A 24,689-nucleotide genomic window follows, 5' to 3' on the forward strand; every position below is an offset into this window, starting at 1 on the left:
CCGTTTCTATACAACCTACATTCGCAGCCAAATAGACTATTGTTGCCAAGCATATGCATCGGCTGCGCCTACTAACCTACAGAGCCTAGAGGTCATCCAAAACAATGCCATGCGACTTATATGTGGCGCAATGCGTTCCACTCCTATCCTCGGACTTTACGGGGAAACGGGCCTCACAAGCCTAGCCACCAGACGAGACATAATGTGTGCCAACTATCTGTCACTCTGTACCACTGCTCACCAGACACACCCATACAGATCAAAAATTAACCCAACAGTTAACCCACATAACCCCCGCTTCCCAACCAATCACTCACAACCTTTCCTCACACGGGCTACAAATAACCTCAATATAGACCTCTCTCTACTCCAAAACTCGGAAACCCAACTTACTGTTCCCCCTATTCCACCCTGGCTTTATACAACTCCTAATACAACAATACAACTCGAAGACAACATTCCAAAGTCTGCACCAAACTCAGCCATAGCCTCAGTCTTTCTCTCAACAATGAAAAATTGCTACCCAAATACCACAGCGATTTATACAGATGGATCTCGCATCATCAAGAACAACGTACCCTCGGTCACTAGCGCTGTATGGATACCGGAATACCATCTCAAGCAGGGATGGCGGTTACCAAACCAACTATCTGTTTTCACAGCTGAATTATATGCCTTATATCAAGCTCTCCAAATAATCACAACATTACCAGTCGGGACATATACAATCTGCAGTGACTCCAAGAGTGCGATTCAAGCAATTACGTACTCTTCAAAAACGTGCAAGGAGTTTGTTTACCCATGTCTTCAACTTCTTCATGAACATCGATTGAACGGTTATGATACCTCTATCCAATGGGTCCCAGCGCATTGTGGCATTCTCCATAATGAACTAGTAGATCAACTAGCCAAAGCAATGCACAACACACCTCACATTACCCGTCATCCAATTCCCCATGTTGCACGTAAAGGAGCCTTCAAAAATACCATCACCCAAGATTTTGCGACGAAATGGAAAACGTCATGCTCACCTTTGTACTACGGGTCCATTAAAAAGAAGTGGGAAACTTGGAAACATGTCAGATATAAAAGCAGAGAAATTGATATAGCGATGACCAGATTAAGGCTGGGACACACCAAACTAGCAGCACACAGCTCTAAGTACAGAACAGACATCAACGAACTCTGCATCCACTGTCAGGTGCCTGAAACAATCGAACACTATCTCCTACATTGCTTCCGACACTATAGTGCCAGAGTAAATTTCAAACAAGAACTTATCTCACTTAAAATACCCTTTACCATCGAGCATATATTAGGAGGCGGTGACCACTCGTTACAAGAAAAATACCAAATAGTCAAAGCACTGGCTAAATATCTCCAATCGACCAACAAATTGGGTCACATCTGACCCGCGCCACATTTATACCTGGCGCCACCAACAGCTAAACACAGAAAACAACTGCCTCGTCGCAACACCAAGGATCAGCTGACGCCATAAACACAACACACCGCCCTACGGTGCGGCAAGTCTCCCTCTAACATCCACCTCTGTTTTAGTCGCCGCTCCTCTGTCTACAGCACAACGCAACAAGCACTTTTGAAACTCTTATCATCTTCAACATAAACGCCTCTACCAACATCTGTACTGGTGCAGTCATCGGGAGGACAAACCCTTCATGCAAACTGCACCTACTATCAAGAAGAAGAAGAAGGGGCGCATCCCATCCCTCGATCGTCGTCGCCCTTCAACCACCGACTAACTACCTCCACAGCCCAGTCTCGTCGCTGCCCAAAACAACAATTGGACACCTGATGCTTTGTCGTATGGGGTCACTGGGTGTCGATAGACAGTCTTCTAGTTGGGTTTCTGTGTGGAGTGGGAGGTTCTCGCCTCCCTGGGGGACGCCTGTGTCGCCGGGCACTTGTTGTGAAGTGCATTTGTCTGCCGTAGCCCGAGACGGCAGTTTTTTCACCGCCGAGTGACGACGTATAGCCTGCTTCTGTAATCACTGTCGCTGCTCCTAATCCTACAAAAAGAACAGCAACATCCGTTCCTTGCTGTCAGTCAACTCGATTTTTCGTTGAGAAGAAAAACTTTAATGTAAACTGAATGTTTCAGGAAGAGGAAACAACACCTGAGGGCACAAAAGTTAACACCGACGCATCACTCAACATCATTCCAATAGTCACTGAAGAAAAACTCATTCGAGCTGCATAAAGATCCTTCACAGTCAAGTGCTCGTATCAAGTCTAACTCCAAGAAATTGGGCTATAACTTTTGTTGATTTACTCCACGTTTAAATTACACCAGACTTTTATCTGAATTTATTTGATGGCCAACATCTCTAGTGTCCTCGACAGGGTTAGAAAGCCAGCAGATTGTAAAAGATCCCTACCCTACCATTGTTCCTGAGATCATTTTGCCAGCTGGATTTTGAACTGCAGTAATGACTTGGCACTTACAGCTTCTGCAGGTAGGCAGTTTCATGGGTTTATAACCCTATGGGTGAAAAGGCATGTCCTATTTTCTGTCCTTCATTGTGGCCTGTTGAGCTTGAAGCCATTGCCCCTTGTATGTGTTACATGTGATCTTTTAAAGAAGTGGTCTGTATTAATATTGTCTGCAAGCCACTGGGTGATTATATAATCTACCAGGTTCGACGTGTCTGGAGGAGGGTCTAAGGCTCTCCACCCTGGGGGGTAACCACAGGTGGCCAAGCATCTACCACAATACCCAAGCCCTGTCTAATTGTGCACAGCGACAAATTGTCTCAGATTCGTGACACGTGCAGTCATCAGGCAGGCGGACACCTTCATGCCAACTGCACGTACCATAGATTGGAAAAGATATCTTCATACAAGTTGCAGATCTGGGGAAGCAGATATTTAAGTACAAGTAAGGAAACCTGAGTATCAAAGAAGAAAGAAGTGAAGAGCAATCAGAATTTCATACACACTGCCTGCATCATAAAGAATGGCTTCGTAAGTAAAATGATAATTCCGGATGATAATTAATTTATATTGACAGTATTAAAGTTAAATACAATACATAATTTACTCCTGGTTCAACCTTGATGCCAAAGACATTTTATGCCTGCTTTGTCTGGGTATCTCCTTTACAAGGGACTGATTCTTGTTCTTTGTGCACTGATAATGCTGTCTGGTATATCTCTTTAAGGCTGCTTTATAGGATGCCAGGCACACTTATCAGCATGGGTCACTGGGAGGTTGATATATTTTTCCTGTTTGATGATTGGCACTTTGGGTGGGGTGACAGTGACCAAGTACTGGATTGGCTGAGAGTTATCAAGAGTTTCCAGGTCTTGGTGGACTTCTGGTATGTCCTCAGGGCATGGTATACCCTGGAGTGAATTCTGGGAGTTGATCAACCAAGGCCAGGCTTGTCTTGCACTACATAGTCTTCCCAGCTTGGTTCCTTTTTTATATTTGCCTACTTGTGATAACTTCCTCTAAATGGCTGTTGCTTGGAGTAGCCTATAGACCCACATATCTGTTACAACCCGAATAGTCTGGTACTTCCTGCAAGAACTTGTCTAAATTTTTTTGAACATGTCCAGTTTGGTTCTGGCAATATTTCTTATTTTCGGTGGGAGGATATTGAATGGCCATGGACTTCTGATGTTCATACAGTGTTCTCTAATTGTGCCATGGCATCTCCACTCTTCTCGTAGTCTATTCTTCATTTACAGTACAGTATTACTACATCTTTTATTTCAGTTTGTTGTTATTTTGCTGTGCAAGTCTGACCCCCAAAAGTTAGCATTGTTTAAGTATTAGGATCCCACAGAATGCAAATCAGAACGTGCATTTTGCATGCGTATCTGAATTCTGAATATTATGAAATATTATGAAACTATTAACTTGGTGGCCACCGTTACATCTCCACCAACTTCATGGGAGTCACTCTGGTAACTCTTATCCTGTAACTACACTTGGGTAATTACAAGTCACACTACAAAGTTTAAGGCTAGCCCCAAGCATGTGGCCTTCTATCTTAGACAGACACAGACAGACAAACATTTTACTATAGTTACTTTATAACTATAGATGTGATTGCCCCTCTTCTCTTTATTTTCTAGAGTATATTTTGAGTGTTTTGAAAGGGTCCCAATAATATCCCTGTAGGTGCTCTACCATATGTGTGCATGCCCTATATGTTTTTAGAATTTCCTCTATTTCAGAAATGTCAAGTATTAAACAGTACTCAAAGTGGGATAGTGCAAGTGATTAGAATAGTATTATAGCCACATTCTTATTATAATATTGCACAATATATTATAACATATATTAAATTGTGGAATATATTATATTCCAATATATTATAATACCACAATATTATAATTTTATTTTATTCATTTATTTTGTATTTACAGTATTTATATATACAAGAATTCTTACATTCTTGTACAGCCAACATAGCATTTTGGGCTGGTCCTTAATCCCAATTTTCACACGCACACACATCCCCAGGAAGCAGCCCATAGTAGCTGTCTAACTCCCAGGTACCTATTTACTGCTAGGTGAACAGAGGCATCAGGTTGAAAGAAACTCTACCCATTTGTTTCCGGCTCTGCAGGGGATCGAACCCGGACCCTTAGGACTTTGAACCCCCAAGAGCTGTCCACTCAACTGGGCCTGATGGGGGCCATCACTATAATAGTATAATAGCCACCTCAATAGTATAAGCATTGTGGTGGAATCCCTGGATTTGCAATCCCTTAATCCACCCTGTCATTTTGCTGGCTGATGCTTGCTTTGTTTGGCTCACTAAACATTAGGGCATGTGACATCATCATTCACAAATACTTTACATGATTGTTAATCTTTTATAGGATCACTCCATGCCAAATCATCATCTGACATTATTACTCCTAAACTCTTTACATTGTTCTTTCTTGCAATGGTGTGGTTTGATTGTTTTATACAATGGGACCTCGACTTGCGATGCTAATCTGTTCCCAGAGACGGATCGTAAGTCGAAGCGATTTTTTCCATAAGAAATAAAGGGAATTGAATTAATCCGTTCCCACCATCCAAAATATTAACATACAAATACATTTTATACTGAATACAATGTTTTTTTCTAACTACAATACAGTACCTAAGTTGATCTTACCTTTATGGAGGGCTCTTGATGGCGTATGGAAGATGGTGATGAGAGGGGGAGGAGGAGAGTTGTTACTGTTTGGAAGGGGAGTCTCCTTCCATTATCACATCAAGCAGTGATGTTTTCTCTGGGGTCTCTCTCTCCTACGTTTTGCCTGAATACCACTAGGACCTGGTTGTGGTTCAGTGCTTGTTTGTCTCACTACAAATTTGTCAAGAGTTTGTCAAGAGACATTTGTTTTTCCCTTCGTTTTAACATTTGTCTGTAATGATGCATCACAGTGTCATTGAATAGGTTAAGGCAACGACCTACTGCAGCTTGATTTGGGTGAGTCGTTTCAGCAAAGGTTTAGAATTCTTCCCATGCTGCACACATTTTCTTAATTGTTGAGGAAGAGACATTCTGTACTCTTGTTTCTGCTCTATGGTTATCCTTACATGGGTTTTCATATGTTGAGCCTTAGCACTGACTTTCCTGGGACTCATGGCGTGATATATAATAATTACTTTAATGTTCAAAATGCAAAAAATCACCACAGAAGCGGAATTTCTTATAAGCGCGATCATCACTAAGCGGGCAGCTGTAGTAAACTGAGGCAGGTCGGCCGCGTGACAGGGAACCACGAGCTCGGGTCGACCCGAACGTGTACCTTATCTTGAGGTTATCTTGAGATGATTTCGGGGCTTTTTAGTGTCCCCGCGGCCCGGTCCTCGACCAGGCCTCCACCAGGCCTCCACCCCCATGAAGCAGCTCGTGACAGCTGGCTAACACCCAGGTACCTATTTTACTGCTAGGTAATAGGGTCATAGGGTGAAAGAAACTCTGCCCATTGTTTCTCGCCGGCGCCCGGGATCGAACCCGGGGCCACAGGATCACAAGTCCAGTGTGCTGTCCGCTCGGCCGACAAACAAATATCGGAAGTTGACGACACCATCGGATGTTGAGTCGCATTTATCGATGAAATTTACATCGTACCTCGAAATTATTGTAAGTATGGGCAATCGTATGTCGAGGTGCCACTGTATATGGTTTCTGTTTTTATGTTTTTTGTTTTTTCCATAGCAGACTAATTAGAGCTTATCCCATCAAAGGAGATATCTCAGTGAGCGCATTCAGGGGGTTAAAGTCAAAGATCTATTTAACTATTTCTAGGGTTTGGTTGGCTTTTCTGGATAGAGCCTGTTATGGCCACTTGTTTATCTGTAACCGGGTTCTTGATGTTGTAACCTCTCTTATAGTACCCAACCCCAAGTTGGTAGTATGCTTTCAAGAACTGGTTGTATAGTGCAATAAAGAATAAGGGGGGGATGAACAATACACAGTTCCATCACCAATATATTTACACTTTCACCATTAAAAATATATCTTAGAATAAATAGATTATAACTACAGGTATATACATTAGTGTCACTTTCACGCAGGACACTACTATATTGGCAGTATTCACCAACTTCAGTGTTTCCCCCGCCCAGTACTGTGTGCATGTGTACTGATAAAACACTGGTGAATTCACCTTTTTCTTGGGCCAGTCCACCAAGACAGTCTCACGAGGTGCCTACACCCCTCTTTCGCTCTCCAGCTTCACACTGGCAGAGGACTTCAGCGATCACGCTGACAGGGGTTTCAAACAAACTCACGCTGGGGTAGCTGATCCCTCAGCAGAAGCCTCTAGCAGCTTGCTAGCAGCACTTCTCGATAGGCACCTCACTGTCATCCGCTACTCTCCCAAGCCAATCCCGGGTACACCGATCTATACCAACACTGTGTATATTAGCAGCTAACACACTGCTCAGATTGGCGGCGGATTACTTGGTCTTCCAGGACCAAGCTGAGAGTACGTGGACTGCCCAAGGTAAACTGTCTTCATCAGTACAATCACCTCTACACGTCACGTCTGTGGACATAAAACGTCATCAATTAGACGGACGGTACACTGGAGAAACCATGAGGTAACACTCATTCACCTGAGAGTTGACATTATGCTCTGTAGCACAACAGATGGCACTAATTGTGACATGCCATTCACCGGAGGTCGTCCACATCGACCTGTCTTGCTAACTAGGGCAGGAAACCAGAGCCATTTGTCACTGTCGCACCACCACCAAGAGATGGCGTTGCCCACATAGCGTCCAATATCGGGAACCGAGGTGCCGACCCATAGATGGCTCCGAAATTGCCACTCCATACTCTAATGAAGATGGCGATACCGTAACAGAGCCCTTGGTGGCTTCCTGAGCTGTTTTGCTGAAATTGCTCCATATTATAAAGTCGCATCAGTCACAGAAGTTCAGTTTGGCTTACCAGGGACCACAGCCATAACCTGGCCCTCCCTTTCACAGAAGTGCAGGGAGCAGGTGACAATCCACCACCTGACCAGAAAAAGCTTCCATACAATAAGCGCAGCTTTACAGACAACTGAAAGGCTCACTGAAAATAATGCATCGTAATAGCCAAACAGCTCTGCAAGTGATTCACACAGAACAGGGGATTCATTCAAGCTGGCTCGGAACTAGTTGGTACTGATTACCACCACCAGGTGGTCTGATTATCACATGCTCTCAGTCAGCTCCCTGTCTCAGTTCTGTTATTGATGCTGTACTCTGTAGTACAGATCAAACATACGGCTCATAGGGATTCTAGTCCATCAGATCGCGGGCAATCCCTACTGTTTCAAGCTAAGTGCTAGCCTTCCTAGGACTCTGTTGTTCTGCGGGGACCAATTGCTTCGTGTTTTGTTTCCATTTTATTGGTACAGTATAGGCAATGAGGTGACTTGAATCAGCTTGGTGCTCCAATTGATTTTCTCATTGATATATATGTTAGTGTGATTTCTTTGTATCCGAAGCTGAAGTGTATGGTTGATAAACTACATTTAGCTATACCAGAGTGCTTACCTTGTCTTGAGGTTACCTTGAGAGGATTTCAGGGCTTAGCGTCCCCGCGGCCAAGGGCTTGACTAGGTCTCCTTTTGCTGGACTGGTCAATCAGGCTGATGGACATGGCTGCAGGCAGCCTGACATTTAAGTCACAGCCTGGTTGATCAGGTATCTTTTGGAGGTGCTTATCCAGTTCTCTCTTGAGCACTGTGAGGGGGGTCAGCCAGTTATGCCCCTTATGTGTAGTGGAAGCGTGTTGAACAGTCTCGGGCCTCTGATGTTGACAGAGTTCTCTCTCAGAGTACCTGTTGCACCTCTGCTTTTCAACAGGAGTATTCTGCACATCCTGCCATGCCTTCTGGTCTCATGTGGTGTTATTTCTGTGTGCAGGTTTAGGACCAGCCTCGCTACTATTTTTCCATGTGTAAATTATTATGTTTCTCTCCCGCCTACACTCAAGTGAATACAGAACAGATTTAGGCATGTTAGTCGGCCCCAATAGTTTAGATGTTTTACTGAGTGGATTCTAGCAGTAAAGGATCTCTGCACACTCCAGGTTTTGGGACTGGCTTCAGTAGAAAGCTCCAGATTTCTTCAGTTTACCTAGTCCCCGTGGCATAGTGGTAACATTCCCACCCCGCACTTTGAGAGATTTGGCCTGTGTTCGAATCCTGACTCGGGAGGATTGACTATGCGCCAGTCCTTAACTGTACGCCTCTGTTCATCCAGCAGTGAATGGGTACCTGGTTGTTTAACGATTTGGTGGATCGTATTCCAGGGAAAATTATGATTAAGAACCTGCCCTAAATGCTGTGTGTCAGTGGCTTTATAAGAATGTAAGAACTCTTGTATATATAAATGAAAAGAAAAATTCCTCTGGATTCACTGAAATTTACAGGTTCTATAACTTACACCAAGTCGTGGTACAGAGGCAAGGTGCATAGCTGGAAGTTCTTTGATTGCTGGTTTAAACCTCCTCATTGCACCAATTTATTTTCTCATATTTATCTTTTTTCCATATATATGCTAAGAATCCTATACACAAAGATGTCTTAAATATTAATTGAAGTTGAATGCTCAGTTCAGGTGCACATTCTCTCAGAACCCACGGTGAAACTCCATCTGGTTCAACTGTTTTACTTCTTAACTCCTTGAGTAATTTTTTTCATTTCATCTCAAAACACTTTGTGTACTATATGGAGTGATGTATCTCAGGAGTATAGCACCTATGGCAAGCACTGAAATTGTGCCCCATGTCCAAACATCTGACACCATCTCTCAGATAACTTTAACATAAAATCAGCTCAAAAAACCAGTCAAGTTCATTAATCTTTTAGTTGACAAATTATGATTCTATTTGAAAATGACAACTGCACCTTCCTTGCTTTCACCGATGCAAAAAGTGTGCTCAAAGTATGATGTGTATGATGTGCTCAAAGTCAGTGGTGTCAGTTTCTTCTCTTTCTACACTTAGCATAGCACAATGCTCTAAAATAAGGAAATGGCATTTTTAATAACATATTATGTTATGAACATGAAAAGTAGATTTTTATATGTACATAGTATGCAATGCAATTAACAGTAAGAAATATATCCTTTAACTCAGACGGTGAGACACAATAATCTGGCTGAAGATATGATGACCAAACTACACACCAGAAGATGAAGAGATGGTGACGTTTTGGTCCGTCCTGAACCATTATCAAGTCAATTGTGTGGTCAATTGACTTGATAATGGTCCAGGATGGACCAAATGGTTTTCCAGAATGGTTTGGTCATCATATCCTGTAACTGCATATAATAATAATAATAATATAATCAAATACAGATCATACATCTGAAGAAAATTTTGTTTGCACTTTCCGAGGATAACGTATCTGAATTTAACAGAAAGTACTCAGTGACGCCCCCTTTCAGGTGGTGCCCAGGGTATGTGCCATACTTACCATACTCTAGATATGCCACTGACTCGATGGTCTTCTCTGGAATTGGCATTGTGTCTGGTTCTCCAAAAACCTCATTTTGCACAAACTCATTATGGAACTGTTCATTTACTCTTTCCACACATTTCCTGTACTGCACTGTGCTGTAATGATTTGTTTATTATTCTTTGATACATGAACAACAACATACATGTACTTGATAAAGTGTAAGAAATTTTTTAATTGTTATAAATTTTCATGCAATTTTACAGATTTAAAAGAAAAAGAAATGAAGGGGAAAATCTTATACTTCCCAATGATAGACAAGAAAATTGCAGCAATTCAATAAAACAAGGAAAGCAGGAGCCAAGACAAAATTCCATTATTGGCCATTTTGAGGTCCATCCTCGCAACAAGTATAATTTTGCTGCAGCTGTGCTGCGGAGGCCAATGTTCATCGGTGACTTTTGTTTGGATGAAAAAAGAAAATTTTGTCAAGATAAGCGAAACCTCCACTTTATAAGTGTCAATTGGAAGGAGTCTAAGAAGGTATGTGATACAGTATTAAATTTTCAGTAAATTCAGTTTACTCAAATATTATTTTTTCTCTGAACTTCATTTATTAATATGTGTTGCTGAGCTACTAAAGTTGGTCACTTCCTTAGGCAAGATCTCACTTTCATCCTGATAGGATCAGCAACATTTGAAACAGTCGGTGTTTTGCAATGGCTTGGCTAGAATCTTCCCTGTCAGAACATGTCCCTGTCAGATCATGCTGGTACTGTGGAGACACTAGAGAATACTCAATCCAGCCTAGAATATAGATAGAGTGGTGCAACTCTGGATGATGCCTCTTCAGTTCTGCTCCTGTTATAATCTATGAACTCCTGAAATTCAACAGAATCTGGATCCGATGAAGGACACTGAGCAAACTGAAGCCTTCAGAACCAGACAAAGCAGAAATAGCAGAGGAAGTAGCTAGAAACCTCCTTGAAAATTGCAGAGGGATTGACATTCACACCAGCTGTGGTAGGCGGGCTATAAAAGCCTGAAACAGGAAACTCGATCCCACAGAGTTGAAGTAGCCCAATAGGAACCCTGAACCCAATAATCTGAATGACAGATGCAACAAGCATGTCTGAGGGTTCCAGAAACCCCAAAGCACATTCTGATTACCCGTATCTGTTTTTTGCCATTTCAGAATCAGATGGAGAAGCTATAACAACCTAGCCAACATCTTGTACATGACAATTAAACCCCACAAGCATGAGGGACATCAGCTACCATACTGTCATACGTACTGCCAGGCTTGCTGAATACACCGGAAGTGTAATGGTGAAGCAGAAACCAAAGTTTGGATTTAGACCACTTGGTAAGGGTGGGTGTAAGCAGTCGCAGAATATGGTAAGTGTTTTGCCCAAGTAAAGCGTTTGCCCGAGCATTTGATCTAGTCGGCAAGTTGAATACATTGAAGGAAGAGGTTGCTGAAGCCAATTCCTTCCACAACTTTTTAAGAAAAAACTATGATGAAAGCTTTAATGTTGTGAGGGACAATTCATGTGCCAGGTATAAATGACTAGGAGGCCTGGCAAAACGAGCTAGATCTTGCTCCCCTGTAGTCTCTGAGAGGTAAGCACTTGCTTTACTATCAGTATAGTGATCATCACTACCACTATGACTAGTACAGATCACACAATATTACTGTTGTCATCACAGTTAGAACCTTGTGGAAGCAAATTACCTTCACCTGAAAATAGTTTTTCCACCACAACCACTGATGAAGCTAGGTTATCTTGCACCTTGAAAACCAACATATGGTTACCACTAACATGAGCATACTAGCAACAAGATCACCATCATCGCATTTTCAGTATTTTTGCAACAAATATGCTCTAATTGGCAACTCAAAGTGTACATGTTTAAACACACTTTTAAATAATATTTAAAACACTGGTGCTTTCCCGTCTTGAATACTGCTCAGTATTCACTTACCCTTTCAGAGCAGGAGAGATTTCTGAATTAGAGAGGATACAGAGAACCTATGCTACACGCATAGAAATGATAAAACAACATATTGGGACCCTCTCAAAGTTCTCAAAATGTACTCTCGGGAAAAGAGATGAGAAAGATATCAAATAATTTTTACATATAACATACTAGAAGGCCAAGACCCAAATTTGCACAGTAAAGTAACAACATACTGGAGCAAAAGATGCGGAAGGAAATGTAGAATAAAACCAGCGAAGAGTAGAGGTGCCATAGGCATAATCAGAGAGCATTGTCTGAACATCAGGAGTCCATGGCTGTTCAGCACCCTCCCAACAAGCATTTGAAATATTGCCAGAACAAAAGGTGGATATCTTCAAGAACCATTTACATAAGTTCTTGCAAGAAATACCAGACCAACCAGGTTGTAGTGAGTATGTGGACCTGTGGGCCTCTCCAAACAACAGCCTGTTGGACCAAGTTATCACAAGTTGAGCTTGGCCCCAGGTAGGGCTCAGGGAGTAGAAGAACTCTCAAAACTTTCTCCAGGTATTCTTTAGGTTTTGTCAGTGAAGCATCTTGTTGGTCACAGTCGCTTCAGCCTCATTCCTCTGTCTCACTTTCCTTGCTGTTGGAGTAACTTGTTTCATATTCTAAGGGATAATACTCATGTTACCTTTTGTACTTGAAATATATTCCTCTTCAACGTGAACGTCTTCCAAATGTCTTGTATATATACTGGGCATCAATGGTCCCTAGCATGGCCACCTTGTATATTCAGTGGCTGGATGGTGATATGCTAGGACTGGTATGCATCATTTTACTAAGACTCGGGAAAAAAACTAAGGCTCTTGGAACTTTTTTTTACAATATGACAAATGAGTGCTAGAGGTTTCTAGTGCCAATTGATGTCTCCTTAGAATTGGTGGGATTTTTTAATATTACTGGGTACCTCAAATTGCCTCCAGGTAATTTGCTTGGAGCGGTCACTTGAGAATGATGGGAATGGTTTAAGGGTTATTAAAGCAAGAATCACATAAATGGAAACGAATATATAGTTTCGAAATTACATAATGACTTTCCAGTTTTTACTGCAGTCCCTCAGGAATTTGGATTTTCCAAGAAAAATGATTTTAGGATGGGTGATCAGGTAACTAACTCACACTTGTTATTTAAAGGGATCTGTTATATGGCGGTCCAAATTATGGAGGGTCCATTGTAGTTAAATGAACCTACTTATTGCTAATCTGGGCTGGATTGAGACTTCTCAAAGTGTTGCCCCTCTGTTCACCCCTGTAGGGATGGCATAATGAGATCTCCATTGCATTGGTACTAACTGGGCATGATTTAGGTAAATATTGTCCAAAAGAGAACTAGACACTTGCAGTAAGGAGCAGTTGAGTGACTTACCCAGAAAGCTTTAAATGTGTCTTATTTTAATGCTAAATATAATGTTATATCAGGTGGAGTATGATCTGAATGTGGGCCTCGATAAAGTGACAAGAAAAATTTTTGAAGAAACGCAACATGAAAAACTGGACCGTTTGTTGGAATGGATTCTCCACAACTCCTTTAAGTTTCACACAAAAGAATCTACTGGAAAATCACTTAAATGGTAAGTTTTATTTATTATCCATTTAAAATGTGGCTGCTTTTATGAATCTGTTAAAGAGATATTTGAAGAATATTCTAAATGATTTAAAAAATAATACAGGATTCAAATACATTTTCTGGGAGGGCTCCTCTGAAAGCTCCGTGGATAGTAACACCCATTTGAATCCACACCAGGCCCTTGTGAGTCATTATAAGCCTACCATGGACCAGATGCCATAACCTGGCCCCCCTCTAAAGAGGTGCATAAATAAATAATGTACATGTAGCTCCTGTTTTTATTTCCATTTAAATCATTTACTGTTTGTTTTATTATTTGCTTTTTGCATTTTACTCTAATACAATGTTATTATAGAATACTTTTCTGAGGGGAGCCCCGTCGGCTCCCTGAAGCTGATTGACTGATATTTGCTATACTGTAATGTCTAGAGCATCAGTTAATAGGAGTTCTTGCCTACTGGAAACCACGAGCCAGAACCTGGTTCCCTCAGAGAGGCACAGGGAACAATGGCTTACGAACATTCCACTTTATGAGAGTATAGTCATGTCTGCTATCGACTGGGGGTATCGCCCAAAAAGGTAGGCGAACCATTACAAACCCCTACTGGTAAAACATTGCAACCCAAGACTTGAACAAAGATCAAGAACTCCCCCTCCCTCTATCCCCTAAGAGGAAACAACAAACAAGCAAATGTCTAATCAACTAGTGCATTTGCTCGTTAGTGACCCCCTCCCCTAATCCGGGAGGGGGAAGGAGGGTCCCACTCAGGCGGCCCAAGTGCTGACACTGGTAGTTCGTTGACTGATGTCGTACGGAGCAGACGTTATCTATGCCTCATTCTCCTGTCTGGATTTTGCCCTGTGTGGTTGTGCCAGCTAAGTTGTTACCTCCTGAGGGACCCAGAACTCGACTCTATTCTGAACCCAGAATCTTTTGAGTTCGATTCCTCTTTCCCATACTGGGTGTTATGAGGTTCCTGGGTCTTTCTGGCTTGTAGACTGCCCTTTCTTTGCTTTTGAGGCTTGGCATGGTTATGGTTGTACCCGCACGCTTGAGGGTTTTGGGTACAATAAACTAAGGCTCTTGGCGTAAGGTTTTCTCAGTTTGCGCGCTCAGGTCTCCATGCTTTTGGCTGCCTTGGTTGATGACCATCGAGCTCGTGGTCATTTGGCTTTGGTCTTGTGCTTCTTTATTTTTCTGGAGCTGTATTCGGACTGGCTTTCTGAGGATGTGAAGGCGTCAAGTGCTGGGCCTTCGATTGCATCACTCAAGCAAGTCTTGATTCTTTGATAGAGCTCGTCCCCTCCTCTCCTCGTGAAGTGAATAGATTAGGGGGGCCTGACAGCTGAGTGGACAGTGCCCGGGATTCGTAGTCCTAAGGTTTCGGGTTCGGGTTGGCAGAGGCTGAAACAAATGGGCAGAGATTCTTTCACCCTGATGATCCTGTTCACCTAGCAGTAAATAGGTACCTGGGCGTTAGACAGCTGCTACGAGCTGCTTCCTGGGGATGTATAACAAAAAGGAGGCCTGGTCAAGGACCAGGCCACGGGGATACTAAGCCCTGAAATCATTTCAAGATACTCTAGTTAGTGTCAAGGACTCTGTCATACTCAATCTGTAAATTTAAATCCTTTCATTATTTCAGTGGAATGGGATAATAATATATACTGTACCTGGATTGTACCTGGAGAGGGTTCTGGGAGTAGTTCTACTCCACAAGCTTGGCCTGGGGTCAGGCTTGACTTCTTAAACCTTGATCCAACAGACTGTTGTTTGGATAGCCTGCATCTTCTTCTTGAGGTTATCTTGAGATAATTTCGGGCCTTAGTGTCCCCACGGCCCAGTCCTCAACCAGGCCTCCACCCCCAGGAAGCAGCCCGTGACAGCTGACTAACTCCCAGGTACCTATTTACTGCTAGGTAACAGGAGCATCAGGGTGAAAGAAACTCTGCCGGTTTCTTTCTCGCCGGTGCCCGGGATCGAGCCCGGGAACCACAGGATCACGCATCCAATATTCTGTTCGCTCAGTCACCACCTCCCTGCTCAGCCACCAGCTCCCCAAATATTCACTATGTACAACCTGGTTGATACCTGGTTGATGGGGTTCAGGGAGTTCTTCTACTCCCCAAGCCCGGCCCGAGGCCAGGCTTGACTTGTGAGAGTTTGGTCCACCAGGCTGTTGCTTGGAGCGGCCCGCAGGCCCCCATGAACCTGTTTGGTTCAGCACTTGCAAGGAACAAATTTTGTTTTGAAAGTCCAATTTTGTTCTGGAAATATTTCTTATACAGTACTTGGGGGAGGATATTGAAATAGGCATGGACCTTTGATGTCCTAAGTGGTGTGTTCTCTGATTGTACCTATGGCATCTCTACTGTTCATTTTGTGTATTTGTTATAACCTTAAAGACTGAAACTGTCTTTAGTTTTAGTCTTTAAAGTTGTGTGTGACTGTCATCAAAATATATTTTATCTTGAGTGTAACATTCTGTATTTTTGTTAATAATGTGTCATTGTTTTTGTAGCCTTTCAACAGACTTCATCTGCTTTAGGGGATTAATGACAGAGCTTCTGTGCACTCCATATGAAAGAGAAGGCTGGATTGTCTGTGCCACAAAGTAAGTGATTGATGAATGTTGCTATCTCTTAAGGGTTTTATTACTTGTCATGAATGGTAAATGTTTTCATGCATTAATAGAGTACATATATGTTATTCCATCAGTATAAGATATTATGACACTTGTAATTATTACTCTGACAGTTTTAAAGTCTCTTGAGTAATCCAAATGAATTGATGTTCAAGCTTTTGACATTTCTTTCTGGGGCGAGCCTGTCGGTTCCCCGGAGCTATCCAGGCTGATATGGATATATTAGCTTTCTGGAATCAGTCAATGTACATGGAGTTCTTGCCTACTGGGGACCACAAGCCAGAATCTGGCCCCACTCAGAGAGGCACAAGGAGCAATGGCCTATAGGAACCTCCGTGTGGTTGGGAGCATTCTGTGTCTGCCATCAACCGGATCTGGCACCCAGAAAGGTAGGCACCCTAAAATAAACCCATATTCTGGTGAAAATATTGCTATTGAAATCCAAACGAGTGGACAAAACTCCCCAAATAAAAATGAGCAAACTAGCATGACGTCATCACATTGTCACGCCACTGTCTGTTCACCTTCCCCCCCCCCCCACCTCCCTGGGAGGGGGAAAGGGGAAGCCCCAGACCCTCACACCGGCAATTCACACCCCCAGTTCTTGGCTGATGTGTTGCTGTTGCTGGCAAGGTTGTGTGCCTCTGGTTCCAGATTTTGTCTCAGTTTCTGTGCCTTGTAGCGTAGTTATCTCTAAGGTTGGTGTGTGAACCAGGAGTATTATTCCTCAAGTACTCGGGCTGCATGTGCCTAGAGTTTCCTATCCCTAGGTGTTGTGTAAGTACTGCCCTTGGGGCTTGGGGCAACCTTCCACAAGTCACCTTGGGGTCTACCTCCGCTGTGTATTTTACTGCTCGGTTATAGACCGCCCTTGGAGTCAACTGGGGTTTTTGTTTACCCCTGTTTGGCTCTGGGTAGGGGGTAGTTTTTATTACTGGTTGTGACACAGGGTACAGTGCAGCTTGTTATCACCTCTCATACCGGTTGGCTCTGTTCCACCTGGGTACATTGTCCTCTTGCAGGATTTTTCTTTTTCTTTTTATTTTCTCTGCTTGGTGGATGGTCTGCCTCTTGGTTGGTCATACCCTATTGTTCTTGGTGGTCCTCTCCTAAAACCCCTGTGAGTGTACACGTCCTCGGGGGTGCAGCTTTTAGCAGTTTGCTTGGTAGTTGGGGTGCTGGTTGGCTGTACGCTATCTGGGCTTCCCTTAGCATCTTCCCTAGGCTAAGAGCCCTGAGAAACCCTATAGGGGTTCCTTGTTCCAATGGATGCGACCCCGGAGTCTTCCTTTTACTTCGTGCGAGGTTGATGGTTGCTCTGTCCCTTTGTCTCAGGGTGACAATCACTGGTTGTGCTTCCGACATGCTGCCTATAGGCAGCATGGCAGGTCTGTGACCCTATAGGGTCTGTGTTTCTTTTGACTAGGAGTCATGAGATGTTTGTTGTTTGTATATTCTCAATTTCACCCAAGCTACTCATCATGATATGCGGGTGCAACGTCTGAGGGTTTCGGAGTCGGGGCAGGTTCTAGTTGGTATTGAGACTGGTAGTCTCAGGGAAGTCCCCTTCCGGGGAGGCAGTGGAGGCATTCGATCCTGGTCCTCCAGCCGGAGCTTCTGGGTCTGACCAGTGGGTCCCCCTTCATTCCTGCTTTTTCGGCTACTCCTGCCTTTTCTTTAGAGGCGGGGGGTTTGGAGGACGGCTCGGCCCTGGGTCCTCGGGGTGAAGTTCCTGGGGCGGGGGAGGGGTTGCCTTGGGGGTCTTGAGGCCCCATTGGACCCCGCCTAGGTTTTTGTACCCTTGGAGCGGGACTTGATGTTACAGGTGAGGGGTTCTCTTTCGCTCCCTCCTCGTACGAATTGGATTTGGCATCTACCCCTTCCCAGGTTTGGTTCCGTAATCTCGTCGGTTTTTCGGTTCGGTCTTTCCAGAGGTTTTTGGCTTCCCGCATCCCATCCCATGTGGTGTGGGAAGCCCTTGGGGCTTATCTCCTGTGCGACCTGGATTATGCTTTCGTAATGGATCCGCATTCCTTCGTGTATGGATCTTCATGTCTTTACTGGGTTTGTTATGAAGTTCCACAGTCGTCCTGGTTAGCTGACTGCCCTCTCTTCTCTTTGGAGGCTTGGCATACATTCTGTCGATCCCGCACGCTTGAGTGTAGGAAGGCTCAGACGGCGTTGCAGGTTTTCCCTGTGGGGGAATTGGAGCATCTCAATGCGTGCTTGTTCACCTCTGCCCTTCTGTGGGATATTGGTGTGATGCAGCGTCATATGCAGTTCCTTCCCTTTTGGCTGCCTTGGTCGCTGAGGATTTGCACATGCGTGGCCTGTTGGCTTCGGCTTTGCATTTCTTCTCCTTCCTTAAGGTGTCAACAGACTGGCTTGAGGTGGATGTGGAGGCACTTGGGGCCACCTCTGGGTCTGATGCATTGCCCTCAGCGGCGCGTGCGTCATCTGCTTTGTTGAAGTTGTTCGCACTGCTCCTGTAGGTTGCGATTTTGCGATGTTTTGCGTCTCTACTCATGTGTTGGCAGGTGGTGCTCGCTTCTTCCTTGGAATCAGCTTGGGCCCTGGTTCTTAAGTGTCTTTGCCTTTTTGTTCATTGCTGTTTGCGGAGTCTGCGGTTGTGCAGTATCTGCAGGCAACTTCAGCTAGTTGCTGTCCTTTGTCGGATTAGTTAGTCCTCTGGGGGGCTCGTGAAGGGCCTTGCTGGCAGGGTCGTGCCAGGGCACGGGGTTCTTCCCGTCTTGGTAGGCCAGTGGTGACAGATTCGGCGCCGGTGCAGCCTTCAGTATTGTCTGTTGCTGTTCGGCGAGGTGATCGCCCTGTGCGTCGTTTGGGTGCTCGTAAGGTGTGTAGGCGCTTGTGGTTGGTCCTATTGACGGGGCAGTGGGGGGGGAAGGAAGCTCGCCTTGTTTGCTCGCACCTGGTCCTACAATTTGTGGGCGTTTCGGGTCGTTTCGTGCAGCATGTGGTGGCGTTGGGTAGCCCATCCTCCTTCAGGGGGTTCGGGGCTGGCGAGGCAGGCCTCTTCTCCTTCGCGCTGTCAAGTAGTCCTGGAGTGGATTTGCTTGGGTGTGGTCAAAACGACCTTGTCCCTCAGGTGATTTTCCTGCCTGTTTCTGGTCCCGAAAAGGGACTGCGTGGACCTCAGGTTCATTCTGGACTTGTGCCATCTGAATCCGTGGGTTTATTGCCCCTCCTTTCGGATGACTACTTTATCCCAGGTCAGTCTTCTGTTGGAGCCGGACGCTTGGATGGTGTCCCTGGACCTCAAGGACGGGTATTGGCACATTCCGATTCATCCGAGGTTCAGGGGCTAGCTCGGATTTGTTGTGGGGCGTCAGAGTTACCGCTTTCATTATCTTCCATTCGGTTTGAATCTGGCTTCTCGCATTTTCACACACCTTACTTGGGTCGTGGTGGCCCGCTTGCGTCTGTTAGGTGTTTGGGTTCTGGCCTACCTCGATGACTGGCTGGTTTGGGCTCCCAGCCAGTCCATGTGTCTGTTCTCAAGGAATTTGGTTCTTTCCCAGTTCGCCGGGTTCGGATTTCTGGTGAACTGGCGGAAGTCCCATCTGGTTCCCTCTCAGGTTCGGCCTTGGCTGGGTCTTGTATTGGATACTCGGACCGCTTCCTTGTCTCTCCCTCCAGCGACTCTAGTTCGGCTGCATTCCCACCTTCATCTGTTTTTAAGGGGGTCCCGGGTCACGCGGCAGTTGCTCGAGGGTTTGTGCAGGAGCCTGAACTCTGCCATGATGGTCTACCCGCGGGGTCGAGTGTGGCTTCGTCGGCTGTTTTGGTTCCTTCGGGGACGTCCCTGCCACCTCTCTCGCGACCGCTGGGTTTGGCCTCTGGGGGCTTTGCGTCTCTGGCTTCCTATTCGGGTTTTTCAGGGTTCAGTGCCTTGGCACCTGCCCGAGCCCTTGCTCAATGTGTTCACGGACGCGTCGTCGCTGGGCTGGGGCTTTGTGACCACTGCACATCAGGCCGGCCTGGGACGGTGGGGTCCGTCCTTCCGTCGGGCTCACAGCACGGTGTGGGAGTTCACAGCTGTGTGGATGTCACTCTGGAGGATTCGGATCGCTTGCAGATTGATGTACCCTCAATCCGATATGATATCAAAGGTATCTGATTCACCAAGGATTTTATCTAGGGACGAGTGACCGAGATAGATAGTCGGGAAATAACACACACACACACACATCCTGGATGTCAGGACATTCAACAAGGATATACACAACCGTAAGAGGGACAATAAGGAGCAGGGCGGCGCTCCATTAAGTGCCAGAGAGTTAAACATGTATGGCGAATACATAACCATGCCAGAGTCGTTTCCCACCACCGGTTGCAGTGGTAGGAGGAAGGCCACAGGGACACGCTACCCTTAAGAGCACGCAGTTTGTTACCAGTAACATAAGACCAATGACCCTGCCGGCGGTCAAGAATTGAGGAATGAATAACTGGTTGGAAGTCGGAATAAGGAACACTTTTACGGGAGATAGGACAAGTGCAGGTAGCCTCCTGAGGGTGCTCTCTTTTTCTCTCTCTTTTCAGCCTCTCTGGTCTTCGGTTTCAAATTTTTCTTACTATGTGGGGGTCTGTTTTGTTATGCCTACATTTCTGGGGCCTGACCTGGTCGATGACAGACATGGAATGCCCCCAAGTACAAGGGGGTTTCCATAAGTCATTGCTCCCTGTGCCTCTCTGAGGGGACCATGTTCTGGCTTGTGGTTCCCAGTAGGCTGAACTCCAATTGACTGATGCCCCAGACTAATATATCACACATCAGTCCAATAGTTCTAGGGACCCACCGGGGCTCGCCCAGAAAATGGTGTTTCATTACATTCAACTCTGATTTTGTTTTTAAATCAATATGAACTTTTCTACCTTTTGAAAATGAGGTTTTGAAACTAGGATATTAAAAATACAGTAAGCTAGTGAAATTTGCCCATAGTATGGAAGATATTTGGGTATAAATGGTAACTCCTTAAATGTTGGTCTGGTCACATTTTGAATGCAACATTAGGGGAAACAGTTGGCACCTTGGAAAAGCCATTGAATACATTTACAACAAAATTCTGTGGTTCATTTCTATAAGTTTTACTTAAAAATAGGAAATGAGCAAATTTTCAGACTGCCAGATATCACACAATTCCATATATGATCTAAAACCATATAATCCATATTTTGGATGTGTTCTTGTATTGTGGCATTTCAGTACTAGAGAGAGCAGTCTATAATCTAAATGAACATTTATGTACTAAAATAATTTGTTACATGTACTGTATGATATATAACATGCTAGATTTTTAAGCAAGCATTTTATTTTTTGCAGATTCTGTAACACTATATATTTATGTGCATATGATACCCCAGAGAAGCACACCCGACGAGAGAATGAGACGGACGTGCAGAAGCAGATGTCTTCTTGGGGATACAAATTTGAACAATATATGACTGATGGTAAGTTAATGTAATTTTTATTTGTAAATATGAGTAATTAATATACGGTGTAACTCTGAAAATTTGGACTAAATCCAACATTTAAATCATTTGAATTAAAATAGATTTTAGGGGGGAACCCCCTTGTGGCTCCCTGAAGTGTGGCATACTCCCTGACACTATCTGTTAGAGTGTGCCATGCTACAAGGTCCCAATAGTTGCAGAGTTCTATGGCCTACCGGAGACCAAGAGCCAGAACCTGGCCTGCACACAGAGGCACAAGGAGCAGTGACACCTACATATTAAGTTCGTTTATGCCACCACCAAAAAAGGCACCCAGAAAGTCAGTGAAACTCGACAAACCATTACTAAATGGTCCATGAATTCCTGATCAAAATATGCCATAAAATAGTCAATTTCAGCCATATCATCACCTGTATAAGGGAATAACGGTGTCACACCAACATCAGTACCATCAAATGTTTGAATTTGTGGGACAAAAGTCTCTCAATCCTCCCACACAAGTACACCAGAGGTTTTGGTTTTGGCCCCAACACCACGGCCAACATCACCACGAGCACCAAAAACACTGCTCTGTCGTCTTGTGCTAGAGCTGCGTATAGGTACTGGTATGTCAGGAGATGAGATTGTTCTACATAGTGTAGGCCTACCACAAACACCTGATGTTGAGGGAACATTGTTGTCTTTATCCTCAAGCTGCATGACACGCTGCCGCTTGCCTCGGCGTGTTGCTGGGGCAGCAAAGCCCCTCCTAGTAACACAATCACTGCGCGTACTCGGTTCGTCAACACTGCTTGTATCGGAGTCTGCCACTGAAGACGGAGAATGATTCATCACATGTACTATCACTAAATAAACTAAATAAGTCCACCTCAAAATGGACGGAGAGAAAAATGTAGGAGTTGATATCACACCAAACCTGTCTCCTGGAGCCCACATCAAAAGAATATCAGCAGCGTATGCAAGGCTGGCTAGCATTGTCTAAAAAAATTGTCTCGAGAAATATGTATAAGGAATCATTCAGAATCTTGTATACCATTTATGTAAGACCAATCCAGGAATATGCAGCCCCAGCATCGAGTCCATATCTTGTCAAGTGCAAAATTAAACTGGAGAAAGTTCACCGGTATGCCACTAGACTAGTCCCAGAACTGAGAGGTATGAGTTACAAGGAAAGGCTGTGTGAACTGCATCTCGCTTCACTGGAGAAAACAAGAGCTTAGGAACATGATCACTACATAAAAAAATTTCAGGGGAATTGACAGGGTAGATAAGAATGGATTATTTAATATGGGTGGTACTCATACGAGGGGGGACAGGTTGAAGCTGAGTAAATGAGCCACAGACACATTAGAAGGAACTTTTCGGTGTCAGTGTAGTTAATAAATGGAATGCATTAGGAAGTGATGAGGTGGAGGCTGACTCCATACAGAGTTTCAAATGTAGATCTGATAGATCTCAATAAACTCAGGAACCTTTACACCAATAGATTGACAGTTGAGGGGTGGGATCAAAGAGCCAAAACTCAACCCACTGCAAGCACAATTATGCGAGTACAGTATAATAACCTATTCCACACACACACACACATATAGATTTTACAAATGGCACACTTGAATAAAATTACTGCCAAAAAACAGTGAAAATCAAATCCCCAAAATTGAAATATTAGTACTGGTACATATGTAAATATGTGTTTGCTGCAACTCCCACTCTTCACCTGGCCCAGGGTGATTGCTTCGTGAATGCTTGTAAATCATGACATCGCAAGATTTCCTCTCTCTCTCTATACCATGGCCAAAGTAAGTGGTATAAATATTTTTTGACAATTTTATCATGATCGTGGAATACATTTTAACAATATTAGAAGGAAACAAAATTTGTATTTTTTTTTATCTCACGCTCCAGGATGTTGTCTCATATATGAAAATGGGGTTTCAGCCCCAGGGTTAATGTCATTGATTACAGTATTATAATTATTGTTTGTATTATTATTATTATTTATTATTATTATTATTATTATTATTATTATTATTATTAAGTATTATTATATTCATTATTATACTTATTATTATAATTATTATTCACAGGAAATCACACTAACATTATATATATCAATGACAAAATCTACTAGGACTCTAAGGGGGGACACACCCACAACCAAGGCAATGCCAGCCACATGCTCTAATTTTTACTGAAATTACAGGAGGTTAGGATACACAATGGAAATGTGTACCTGAAGTTGGGGCATACAGTGTTGAACTACTTGGCTATCGTATATATGTTTTATGTATGACACTCGAATGCTTTGGGGTCATACATAAAACTTGGACTGGCTTCAAATGAGGCCTCTAGATTTCCTGTGATTTCAGTAGAAATCCGATTGTATGACTTTTACTGGGTCAGTGGTGGCACAGTCGTAGAGTATGTGGCTGGCAGTGCCTTGGTCGCGGGTTCGCATCACATCAGCCCCAGAAGATTTTATTATTATTATTATTATTATTATTATTATTATTATTATTATTATTATGAAATTGTGTACAGGATTACAAGTCAAAATTTTATATTGTATATTAATTACCTAAGTGTAGTTACAGGATGAGAGCTATACTCATGGTGTCCCGTCTTCCCAGCACTCTTTGTCGTACAACAATGGGACGGAAACACACACCAGCAGATACGTTTCAAAGGATTCTCACCACAAGACATAATGAAAGTAGGTTTTCTTGGCAGGTTAGAGATTATTGAGAACATGCTAAAGAAGTATGATGAAAAAGTAATTGAATTAGAACAAGAAAATGAAGTTCTCTGAAGGGAGTTTTGCAATTTAAAAGGAAGCATTCACCAGCAAGGTAAGAAAATTACCTACTTAACCGATAAGGTAAAGAGACAGGAGGAACAAATCAAGGAACTAGTGAAAGGAAATGAGGTATGGAAAGTGAAGACTGGTGAATTTGAAGAAATTAACAAGAAAATACTCATATGGTAAACAAATCATCATAATCCTACAGGCTAACATGGAGTTAGGCAAGGATAGGCTAAAAGGAAC

The 24,689-nt window shown here is 43.7% G+C and overlaps 1 protein-coding gene across 8 annotated transcripts in view; it reads left to right on the top strand.

Moving 5' to 3' along the window:
• The first annotated feature begins 547 nt into the window (after positions 1–547).
• LOC123772510 (decapping and exoribonuclease protein) overlaps positions 548–24,689 on the top strand; it is a 38,566-nt gene continuing 14,424 nt past the window's right edge. Inside the window, exons 1-5 of one of the 8 annotated variants that reach the window (XM_045765743.2) lie at positions 548–2,985; positions 10,202–10,478; positions 13,379–13,530; positions 16,049–16,141; positions 21,513–21,640. In XM_045765743.2, coding sequence (XP_045621699.2) covers positions 2,978–2,985; positions 10,202–10,478; positions 13,379–13,530; positions 16,049–16,141; positions 21,513–21,640 — 658 coding nt within the window. In that variant the 5' untranslated portion in view covers positions 548–2,977. The other 7 variants (XM_069325919.1, XM_069325920.1, XM_069325914.1 and 4 more) reach the window with 7 other exon arrangements.

This window comes from Procambarus clarkii, chromosome 17, assembly GCF_040958095.1.
Source record: "Procambarus clarkii isolate CNS0578487 chromosome 17, FALCON_Pclarkii_2.0, whole genome shotgun sequence".
Classification (NCBI taxonomy): domain Eukaryota; kingdom Metazoa; phylum Arthropoda; class Malacostraca; order Decapoda; family Cambaridae; genus Procambarus; species Procambarus clarkii.